The sequence below is a fragment of the Anser anser genome (genome assembly GCF_964211835.1).
Source record: "Anser anser genome assembly, chromosome: 25".
In the NCBI taxonomy this organism is placed as follows: Eukaryota; Metazoa; Chordata; class Aves; order Anseriformes; family Anatidae; genus Anser; species Anser anser.
This window is the reverse complement of record NC_139746.1, coordinates 3,672,743-3,683,086: the sequence shown is the minus strand read 5'-3', so window position 1 is coordinate 3,683,086 and position 10,344 is coordinate 3,672,743. Positions and strand designations below refer to the sequence as shown.

Genomic DNA, 10,344 nt, shown 5'->3' with positions numbered 1-10,344 from the left:
GCCTCCCTGGGCAGCCTGCTCTAGGGAACTGCTTTGGCAGGGGGTTGGACCTGGTGCGCTCTGCAGGGCCCTGCCGACCCCTACAGCTCTGTGCTGGGGGCTGCGCACCCCGCGCCGTGCCACCCCCGGGCCCCATCCTGCACACAGGCCATGGGGCAGACCCTGCAGGTCCTGTCCCCACACCCACCTCACCCCCATGTTCCCGCAGGGTTCCTGTCCTTCTACAACGCCAGGACCAAACAGCTGCTCCACACCTTCAAGGCCAGGTTCACGCAGCCGGTGCTGCCCGCCTTCATGGTAAGGGGCAGGGGGGGCACGGGGGGGGGTGCAGGCAGCCCCCCGAGGTCCTGGTCGTGCCCACCCGTGCCCCCCCCCGTGCCCGCAGGTCTGGTGCGGCAGCTTCCACGTCACCTCGGGGCTGCAGGTGCCCAGCGCCGTGAAATGCCTCCAGAAACGCAACAGCACGGCCAGCAGCTCCACCGCCAGCCTGCCCTAACGCCGCGCCCCCCCCCTCGGCGCCCCCCCAGGCAGAGCACCGAATGTACCCTGACCCCCCCCCCCATACCCCAAGGCCCCCCCCCCCCCCCACGCGCTCCAGGCGCTGCTGGGGCCGTGCCAGCCCCCCGGACCCCCCCCCCCAGGGGACGCCAGGCTGGGTGGGGGGCAGTGGCACCCGCGGCTGCCAGGACCCCCCCCGCCGCTGCGTGCCCCCCCCCCCCCCCCAAAACACGGCACCTGGGCTGGGCTCGTCACCCCCCCCCCCCCCCCCCCAGACAGCTGCTTCTGGCCTTAATAAATCAGGATCGAGGTGTAAACGGCCCCGCTGCCCTGCCTGGGGCTGGGGGGGTGCGGGGGGGGGGCCCTGCTGCCACCCCCCCCCCCCCATGGGGGAAAGGGGGGGTTTGGGGGGACACCGGGAAATGAGGAGGGGGGCAGCCGGGGGGGGGGTGGGATGGATGATTTTATTTGTGATGCTGCTGGGGCTGTGCCCCCCCCGCCATGATACAGGTGCCAGCCTCTGCCCCCCCCCCCCACGAGCACACCCCCTGCCCAGAGGGGGAGGCCAGGGCCAGGCAGGACTTGGGGGGGTGGGGGTGGCGCCGGACCCCCCCCCTGCCCCCCCCGCTGCCACCCATCAGCCGTCCGTGCGAGCTCGTCGCACCCTCAGCTTCTGCAGGAGCTCCTCCGTGATGTCTGCAAAACGGGGGGGGGGGGGACAGTGAGGTGGGGGGGGCAGCGAGGTGGGGGAACCTGCCCCCCCTCCTTCCCAACCCCCCCCAAGCTGCTGCTGGCCCCTGAACCCCAAAGCACGGCTCTGCTCCAGCCCCTACCCCACAGGGACAGGACCCAGAGTTTGGGTGCCCCCCCACCCCCCCCCCCCAGCCCCCCCAGTCCCCTGTGGGACCTGCCCCCCCCCCCCCCCCCCCACTAACCTTGGGACGGCAGCCGGGCACGGGGGCGGACACGGGGGCGGGTACGGGGGCAGGGGACAGGACGGCGCCCTGATCGCGGGGGGGTGCCGGCACCTGCAAAAAAAGGATGGGGGGGGGGTTGGCAGGGGGGTGCCCCCACCCCGGCGGGGGGCTCTGCCCCCCCCCCCCCCCCGCCTCAGTTTCCCCCTGCCTGCCCGGACTCACCCTGCTCGGGGGGCTGCAGCACGGGGCGATGCGAGGCTGGGGGCTCGGGGCCGGGTGCCTGGGTCCTGGGGGGTGGGGGCTCGGACACCCCCCGCAGCATCTCGCCGTTCTCCCCGTCCGTTTCCACAAACTCTGGAGCGGGATGGGGCCGTCGCAAACCCTCTGTGTGGCCCTCGTGCCCCTCCCCAACCCACCCAGCCCTCCAGGTGCCCGCCTGGAGTATCCCAAAAACCCTGACCCCCCCCCCCAGTCCTGCAATACCCCCATTACTGACCCCACAAACACCATCCTGCCCGCCCCCCCAATCACCCCAACTCCCCAGCAATCCCCTGCCTGCCCCAAAGACCCCCTCAAACCCCCTCCGCCGCCAACCTCCCACACCCCCATGGCCCATAACCGCCCCCAGCGCCCCCCCCCCAATCCTAACCCCCCCATGCACCCCACCCCCCCCCGAATGCCCACCCAGCTTCTGGTTGTACTCCGAGTGCAGGGGCCGCAGGCTGCCCTTGCTCTTCTCCACGAAGTACTGCACCACCTCGGCCAGCGAGGAGCAGTAGTGCTGGGGGGGGGGGGGGGGGGGGGGCACGTGGGGATCACCACGGGCGCCCCCGCAGCCCCCCCCTTTCCCTGCCCGTAGCCCCACATCTCCCAGACCCTGGGGGGTCCCAGCCCTGGGGGGTCCAGTACATGGGGGACCGTGCCCTGAGGAGGTGCCAGGCCCTGGGGGGGGGGGGGTCTCAGCCCCTTGGGGGACCTGGTCCCTTGAGTCCCAGCCCCTTGGGGGTCCCAATCCCCTGGGACTCAGTCACTTGGGGGTCCCAATCCCTTAGGTCCCACCCCCGTGGGGGTCCCAGCACCCAAGTGTTCTAGCTCCTGGGGGTCCCAATCCCTTGGGTCCCAGCCCCTTGGGGGTCCCATCTCTTGGCTCCCAGCCCCTTAGGGGGTCCCAATCCCTTGGGTGTACCAATCCCTTAGGTCCCAGCCCTTTGGGGTGGTCCCAGCACCCAAGTGTTCTAGCTCCTGGGGGTCCCAATCTCTTGTGTCCCAGCCCCTTGGGGGTCCCAGTCCTTGGGTCTCAGCCCCTCGGGGGTCCCAATCCCTTGCGGGTCCCAGCACCAAAGCGTCCTAGCTGCTGGGGGGTCCCAATGCCTTGTGTCCCAGCCCCTTGGGGGGGTCCCAATCCCTTGGGTCTCAGCCCCTTGGGGGTTCAATCTCGTGGGTGTCAGCCACTTGGGGGGTCCCAATCCCTTGGGGGGTCCCAATCCCTTAGGGGGGTCCGAGCCCCTTAAAAATGTCCTTGCTGCTGGGGGTCCCAATCTCTTGAACCCCAGCCTGGGGTGTGTGTGTGGGGGGTCCCATCCCTTGTGAGTCCTGTCCCAGGGGCACAGGTGGTGGTGGTGGTGGGGGGGTCCCTCGCCCCCGGGGCCGGCCCAGCTCTGCCCCACGTCACTCACCGGCACGTCCACGCTGATGTAGTAACCCTGGCCCAGGTCGATCACCTTGTAGTGCCTGATCAGAACCGTGCTGCCCGGGGGGGGGGGGTGGCATCAGTGGGCATCAGGAGACCCCCCCCGGACAAGGAGCTGCCCTCCGGTGCCATCCAGCCCCGACCCCGGGCCCCGCTCACTTGTTCAGCATCTGGCGCGTGGTGACGGAGACGCCGTGGCCGTGCCCGCCGGGGCGCAGCACCAGGTTCCCGCTGCCCGCGCTGCGCTCCAGCAGCTGCTCGGCCTCCCCCCGCGACACGTTGTAGAAGCAGCTGGGAAACCTGGGGGCAACCGGGACGTGTCACCCCGAGCCGTGTCCTGTCACCCTGAGCCGTGTTGTGTCACCCCGAGCCGTGTCCTGTCACCCTGAGCCATGCTGGGCCACCCCAAGCCATCGTGTCACCCCGAGATGTGTCATGTCACCCCAAGCCAGGCCAGGCCCTCCAAGCCGTGTCATGTCACCCTGAGCTGTGCTGGACCACCCCGAGCCATGTCGTGTCACCCCGAGCCATGTCGTGTCACCCCGAGCCAGGCCAGGCCACTCCGAGCCGTGCCATGTCACCCCGAGCCGTGTCGGGCCATCCTGAGCCACGTCACGTCACCCTGAGCCGTGCTGTGTCACCCCGAGCTGTGCTCTGTCACCCCGAGCCAGGCCAGGCCCTCCAAGCTGCGTCACGTCACCCCCTGAGCCACCCCGAGCCGTGTCGCGTCACCCCAAGCAACGTCACGTCACCCCGATCCACGTCGCGTCACCCCCAGCTCTGCTCTGTCCCCCCGAGCCAGGCCCGGCCACTGTCCCCAGTGCAGCCCAGTGAGCACGGAGACGCCCCCCGGCCCCCGGCCCCGTAACTCACGACGGGACCAGCAGCTCCCTGGGGGCGGCGCGGCGCTCCTGCTCCTCGCGCAGGGCCTCCAGCAGCTGGAACCTGTGGCCGGGCAGCAGCACCAGGTCCGAGGGCACCTTCATCTGCAGGGGGCACGCAGCGCACCGGGCACGGCAGGGCCACCACCGTGGGGACCCAGGGCCACCACCGTCACCGGGAACCCGGGGCCACCACCACAGGGAACCTGCACCCACCTCAGCCATGGTCAGGATGAATCCCCGCCACATCTCCTGCGCCTCCGCGCTCTCCGCCTGCGAGGGACCGGGGGGGCGTGGGGGGGTTGAGGGCAGCCTGCCCCCCTCTGCGTCCCCTAACCCCATCCCTTAGCCCCCCCCCCCAAGCCTCTACACCCCGCTGCGACCCCAAACCCTGTCCCTGTCCCCCCCCCCAGCATCTGCAAATTCCCTTCCATGCCCTCCCCTGCCCCCCAAACCCCACCAAGGACCCTGGGTACCCCCAGCCCCAACCCCCCAGCATCTCCAGTGCCCCCCCCCCCAACTTGTGCCCCCCCCGAGCCCCGTGGGGTGCTCCTCACCTTCAGCGTCACATTCTGGTCCCGCATCTGGAGGACGAGCGCCCCCCCCTCGGCCCGCACCGCCACCAGCTCGCTCAGGTCCAGCACCTCCAGGGGCTGGGGGCAGCCGAGCCGTGGGCCCCCCCACCACGGACATGGGGGGGCCAGGCCTCAGCCTGCCCCAAAACAGGCTCCCCCCCTCCTCACCCCCACGGGGAGGGGCCTAGTGGGGGGGGAACCCCACCCCACACCCCCCCAAAAAGGTCCCAGTCTGGGGGACACAGAATGGGGGGGCCCCAGCCCAGTGGTGCCACCTTGGGGGTGCCAATCCTGGGGGGTCCCGGCTCCGTGTCCACCTCGGGGAGCTCAGGGGTCCCAAAGGAGAGGTCCCAGTCCTGGGGGGGTCCCACCAGGTCCCAGTCCTGGGTGGGGGTCCCACCCTTTGCGAGGGGGGAGCACAGAGGTCCCACCCTAGGGCACCCACCTGCTCCCACCCAAAGGTCCTACTGCGGGTCCCAGCCCGGGGGTGCCCCCCCCCCAAAACACACCCCCTGGGGTCCCAACCCCTTTTCTCCCAGCCCGGGGGTGCCCCGTCGGGGGTCCCAAGCTGCTGTGCCCCCCCCGCCCCCCAGCTCCCAGCCTGGCTGTGCCCACCCAGGGGTCCCAGTTGGGGTCCCACTGGGGGGGGGGGGGGTGGGATCCCCATGCCCCCCCCCCCGGGGGTCCTGCCCGTACCTGGCGGTCCCTGGGCACCGCGTAGAAGGCGATCAGCGGCCCCCGCAGCCCGGCCCAGACCCGCCGGTAACCCTGGGGGACGGAGGGGACCCCTCAGCACCGGGGGGTCCCGGTACCGGGGGGGGGGGCTCTGAGGAGGTGCCAGCCCCACCGTGTCCCGCGGCCCCCGCTTCTGCACGAAGCCCTCGTAGCAGTGCCGGGCCCCGGCCGGCTGAGGGGGGGGCACCGCCATCCCCGGGAGCCGCCGGTGCCACCGGGCCGGGGCAGGGCCGGGCCTTATTCAGGGAGCGGGCTCGGGGCCCGCCCCCGCTTCCCGGACACGGGGCGAAGGGCACGGCGGGGGGGGGGCGTGTGCCCGGGTGTCCGTGGGTACGTGACTGCGGGGCCGGGACCGGGACCGGGCCGTGGACGCCGGGTTTCCCGGTGCCACCCCTCCCGTGCAGCCGGTGCTCCCCCGGTGCCCCCCCCCCTCAGCCAGGGCTCCCCCGGTGTGTCCCCCCGCTCGCAGCCGGTGTTCCCCCGGTTTCCCCGATCCCCCCCCCCCGCAGCAGGTGCTCCCCCGGTGCCCCCCTCCCCGTAGCCGGGGCTCCCTCGGTGCCCCCCCCCCCCCCGCAGCCACTGCTCCTCCGCTGCCCCCCCCCTCCTCCGCCGGTGCTCCCCCCCCGCCGCCGGTCCTCCCTCGGTGCCCCCCCTCGCAGCCGGTGCTCCCCCGGTGCCCCCCCCCCGCCGTTCCCGCACCGGGGGCGGGGCCGCCCCATCACGTGGCGCCGGGGGGAGGACGGAGCGCGGAGCATGGCAGGTACCGGGCCGCGACCCCCCCCCCCCCACCCCCGAATCTCCCCCCTCCCACCCACCGGCCCCGGGGAGCGCGGGGGGCGCGCACCTGGCGGGCACCGGGCACGCGCACGCCTGCACCTGCGCGCGCGGCGCAGCCCCCCCCGGCCCCCCCCCCCCCCCCCCGCCGTGCGCGTCCACGCGGTGCGACCCCCCCCAACCCCTCCCGTCCGCCGTGGGCGCTGGGGGGGCGCCGAGACGGGTCCCCACGGACCCCGCGGTCCCCGTGTCCCCATGGTCCCCGTGTCCCCACGGTCCCCGTGTCCCCACGGCCCCCGTGTCCCCACGCCCCGTGTCCCCTACAGACCCCGAGTCCTTGCAGCCCCCATGTCCTCATGGTCCTCATGTCCCTATGGACCCCACGTCCCCGCAGCCCCCATGTCCCCACTGACCCCTTGTCCCTGCGGACCCCATGTCCCCACGGTCTGCCGTGTCCCCACAGTCCTCATGTCGCCATGGTCCCATGTCCCCACTGTCCCCATGTCCCTGTAGCCCCCATGTCCCCACAGCCCCCATGGACCCCATATCCCTGTAGCCCCCATGCCTCCATGGTCCCCACGCCCCCCATGTCCCCACGGACCCCATGTCCCTGTAGCCCCCATGTCCCCACGGTCCCCACGCCCCCCACGTCCCCACGGACCCCATGTCCGCACGGTCCCCATGTTCCCACACCCCACGTCCCCGCAGCCTCCATGTCCCCGCTGCCCCCATGTCCCTGCCGTCACCCCCCCCGCATCCTCCTCTCCCTCGTCCCCTCGCCCCCATCCCCAAGTCCCCATGTCCCCCCATGTCCCCTCTCCCCGTGTCCCTGCCTGGTGGCGCCCCCATTTCCGTGGCCCCTGGGTCTGCCTGTGAGGCTGTGACAAGGCCCCGTGCGCGTCACCGTCCCCCCGCTCCCTGTTTTCCCATCCACGGACACCAAGGGGGGGGACCCAAGGGTGCTGCCCCCCCCCCAGTGGGTTCCTGGAGGGGACCCCACGCGGTTGTCCCGCAGCGCTGGCGGCCGCCTCCCCTGGCGCAGATGAGTGCCTGGAGGAGGACGAGGACGAGCTGGAGCCGGGGCTGGACGAGGCTGAGGCCGAGCCGGAGCCCGAGAGCGGGGCGAAGGCGGCGGGGGGCTCCCGGGGGGCCGTGCTCACACGCCGCGGCATCACCCTGCGCGTGCTGCTCCGCGACGGGCTCCTGGAGCCGGCCCGTGGCGTCCTCTCCATCTACTACCTGGTGAGCCCGGCCGGGACGGGGACAGGGATGGGGATGGGGACAGGGATGGGGACGGGGATGGGGACGGGGCCCTGCCGCTCACCCCTTGCTCCCCAGGGCAAGAAGTTCGTGGGGGACCTGGGTGCGGACGGCACCATCACGTGGCAGGAGACGGGCCAGGTCTTCAACTCGCCCAGCGCCTGGGCCACCCACTGCAAGCGCCTGGTGAACCCCGCCAAGAAGTCGGGCTGCGGCTGGGCCTCCGTGCGCTACAAGGGCCAGAAGCTGGACCAGTACAAAGCCGCCTGGCTGCGCAAGCACCAGCCCAACACGCCCGCCGCCGAGGAGGTGGGTCGGGGTGACCCTAAATCCCAGCCCCCGGGTGCCCCGGCGGCATCCCCGCGGGGCGCTGGGCGACGCTTTGCTCCCTGAACACCGCAGAGCTTGGCCAGCGAGGGCGAGGAGGACGAGCTGCCCGAGGAGGAGGAGGAGGAGGCGGCGAGGGAAGGCCGGGCGCCCGCGCCGGAGCCGGCTGCCGCCAAGAGACCGGAGGAGAGGAGCAAGAAGCAGCAGTGCCGGAGCCTGGCGGAGCAGGCGGGGACGGGTGAGGAAGGGCAGGGTCCCCAAGGGGGGGCCAAGCCCCCCGGCCGCGGTGACGGGGCGCTCTGTGTTGCAGACCATGGCCCCCCGGGGAAAAGGCCGGAGAACAAACCCCGGGTGCCCGTCCGCTACTGCACCCTGGGCACCCGTGACACGGCCAGGTAGGGCGCGACGGGGCCGGGGCCTGAGCTCCGCGGGTGGCCCCAGCTGTGTCCCCACACGGCCACCGGCCCCGTGGGAGCCGCTGGGGCGGCGGGGAGGGCTGGGGGCCACGGGGTGCCCGTGGCACCAGGGGCTGCGGCTCTTCCAGGAACCCCCAGACCCTGGTGGAAGTGACGCCCTTCGCCGCCATCAACAAGTTCCAGCCCTTCAACGTGGCCATTTCCAGCAACGTCCTCCTGCTCCTGGTGCGTCCCCTCCCTGCGGGGTCCCGCGGGTGGGGAGGGACGGGGGGACACGAGCGCGATCCGTGCCGGCTTGGGACGCCTCTCGTGCTGCTGACTTTGGCTTTCCCTTTAGGATTTCCACAGCCACCTGACGCGGAGCGAAGTGGTGGGGTACCTGGGGGGCCGGTGGGACACCAACACGCAGCGTAGGCGCCGGGGCGGGCGGGCGGGCAGCCCCCAGCCCAGGGCAGAGCCACCCACCCTGCGCCTCCCCGCAGTGCTGACGGTGCTGCGAGCCTTCCCCTGCCGGAGCCGCTTGGGCGACGCCGAGGCTGCGGGCGCCGTGGAGGAGGAGGTAAAAGGGTCTCCCCGCTCTCTGTGGGTACCCCGGAGGGTGCCGGGGGGTCTCAGGCAGCCAACGGTGTCGGCGTTTCCCTACCCCCCCCCCCCCCAGATCTGCCAGAGCCTGTTCCTGCGGGGGCTGTCGCTGGTGGGCTGGTACCACAGCCACCCCTTCGGCCCCGCGCTGCCCTCCCTGCACGACATCGACGCGCAGATGGACTACCAGCTCAAGCTGCAGGGCAGCGGCAACGGCTTCCAGCCCTGCCTGGCCCTCATCTGCGGTAAGCACGCGGCCCCCCCCCGTGAGCTGTGGCCCCCCCTCCCCTATATCAGCCCCGTCTCTCCTCCCAGGGCCGTACTATCACGGCAACCCCGGCGTGGAGTCCAAAATCGCGCCCTTCTGGGTGATGCCGCCCCCGGAGGTGAGCAGCCCCAGGCCCCGCGGGACACGGCGGCAGCGGTGCAGCTCGGGGGGGGACACGGGGGTGGGGGGTCCCGGTGCTGTGCTGGGTGGGGTGACGCCGCTCTCCCGTCCTCCAGCAACGTCCCAATGACTACGGCATCCCCATGGAGGTGGAGGTGGCCTACATCCAGGACGGCTTCCTCACCAACGACGTCCTGCAGGAGATGGTGAGCGCGGGGCAGGGGTCGGATCCTCACCACCTCCCCCCAGAACTCCCACCTGCGCCCACCAGGACGGCTTTCCAACCCCCTTGGAGCTGGGCTGGGCCCCCGCCACCCGTCCCCGTCCCGCTGTCAGCCCCCTGACGGTGACAATCCCCACTCTCCATCCCCGCTGTGCTGCTGGGGTGCTGGTCCCACAGGGCAGGGGGCTGAGGGTCCCCTGCAGCCCCTCTCTCCCCTGCCCCAGACGCTGCTGGTGGAGTTTTACAAGGGTGCCCCCGACCTGGTGAAGTTCCAGGAGCTGTGGAGTCAGGACCAGACCTACCTGGACAAACTGAAGGTGAGAACACGGTGTCCTGCCCTGAGCTGGGCGGGAAAGGAATTAATTGCTGTGGTCTCCACCCGCCCTGCTCCTCCCTGGTGTTTATTTTGATTTTTCGCCCTGGTGCCGGGCAAAGTACGGGAAACGGAGGGGCTTGGGCGAATGCAGTAAAACTGGGCGTTATTCCTCCCCAGGGCTCCCTGGCCTCCCGCACCCCCAAAGACCAGAGCTTCGCCCACGTCCTGGAGCAGATCTACAGCCTCCTGAAGCTCAGCGGCTGAGGAGCCGGGAGCCCCGTCCGGCTCAGACCTTCCCTGCAGCCAGAGCCGCCCTCGGCAAAGGGCTCCAGGCGCAGGGCAGCGCCGCGGGGCCGCCGCGTCGCCCGCTGCCTCCAGGCACCCAGCAGAGGGGTGCTGAGCCCCTGCCGTGCCCCGGAGCAGCCCCCTGGGGAGTGGGGCGGCCGGGCCCGGCGGTGGCGGGGAGGGTGCCGGTGGTGGTGGGAGTCTCGCCTGCACGTTGTTTGTGGAAGTGGTAGTTGATTAAAGAGCAGTTCCTGAGACGGGGCAGGCGTGCGGCTCCGCCGGGCTGAGGGCATCCTGCCGAGCGTCAAGGGGTGGTGCTGGTGGCTTTCCAGGCTCCGGGTGCCATCAGGGTGCTCAATTCCAGGGGCCGGGGCACGGAGATGCAGTCCCAGGGCTGCTCCCCCAGCCCCCCGTGGCCCCCGGAGCACAGCGGTCCCGTCGCGGCCGCCGCTGGGCCGTGGGGAGGGAGCCAGCCTC

The 10,344-nt window shown here is 72.2% G+C and overlaps 3 protein-coding genes across 10 annotated transcripts in view; 2 read left to right on the top strand and 1 right to left on the bottom strand.

Moving 5' to 3' along the window:
• FSD1 (fibronectin type III and SPRY domain containing 1) overlaps nucleotides 1-593 on the top strand; it is a 4,390-nt gene extending 3,797 nt beyond the window's left edge. Inside the window, 2 exon segments of the mRNA XM_083810646.1 lie at nucleotides 209-297; nucleotides 386-593. Of these exon segments, the coding sequence (XP_083666772.1) occupies nucleotides 209-297; nucleotides 386-496 (200 nt within the window). The 3' untranslated portion in view covers nucleotides 497-593.
• Nucleotides 594-940: 347 nt separating this feature from the next.
• On the bottom strand, nucleotides 941-5,615 carry STAP2 (signal transducing adaptor family member 2). Its single transcript, XM_083811428.1, has 11 exons — nucleotides 5,409-5,615; nucleotides 5,258-5,329; nucleotides 4,544-4,639; nucleotides 4,203-4,259; nucleotides 3,979-4,091; nucleotides 3,265-3,405; nucleotides 3,092-3,161; nucleotides 2,100-2,196; nucleotides 1,638-1,769; nucleotides 1,434-1,526; nucleotides 941-1,194 (listed from the first exon to the last, which is right to left on the bottom strand). Exons 1-11 carry the CDS (start codon nucleotides 5,487-5,489, stop codon nucleotides 1,136-1,138), a joined length of 1,011 nt encoding a protein of 336 aa, XP_083667554.1. The 5' UTR covers nucleotides 5,490-5,615; the 3' UTR covers nucleotides 941-1,135.
• A 353-nt stretch (nucleotides 5,616-5,968) lies between these two features.
• Nucleotides 5,969-10,124, top strand: MPND (MPN domain containing). 8 transcript variants are annotated; one of them, XM_083811422.1, is made up of 13 exons: nucleotides 5,969-6,056; nucleotides 7,086-7,312; nucleotides 7,409-7,639; nucleotides 7,733-7,895; nucleotides 7,968-8,052; nucleotides 8,202-8,298; nucleotides 8,411-8,483; nucleotides 8,556-8,632; nucleotides 8,732-8,900; nucleotides 8,971-9,041; nucleotides 9,160-9,249; nucleotides 9,491-9,583; nucleotides 9,760-10,124. In XM_083811422.1, exons 1-13 carry the CDS (start codon nucleotides 6,050-6,052, stop codon nucleotides 9,844-9,846), a joined length of 1,470 nt encoding a protein of 489 aa, XP_083667548.1. In that variant the 5' UTR covers nucleotides 5,969-6,049; the 3' UTR covers nucleotides 9,847-10,124. The 8 variants fall into 8 exon arrangements, 6 of the variants coding, with proteins under 6 accessions (XP_083667548.1, XP_083667547.1, XP_083667546.1 ...); XM_083811421.1 differs by having other exon boundaries at nucleotides 9,470-9,583; XM_083811420.1 differs by having other exon boundaries at nucleotides 8,411-8,632.
• The last annotated feature ends 220 nt before the right edge of the window (nucleotides 10,125-10,344 follow it).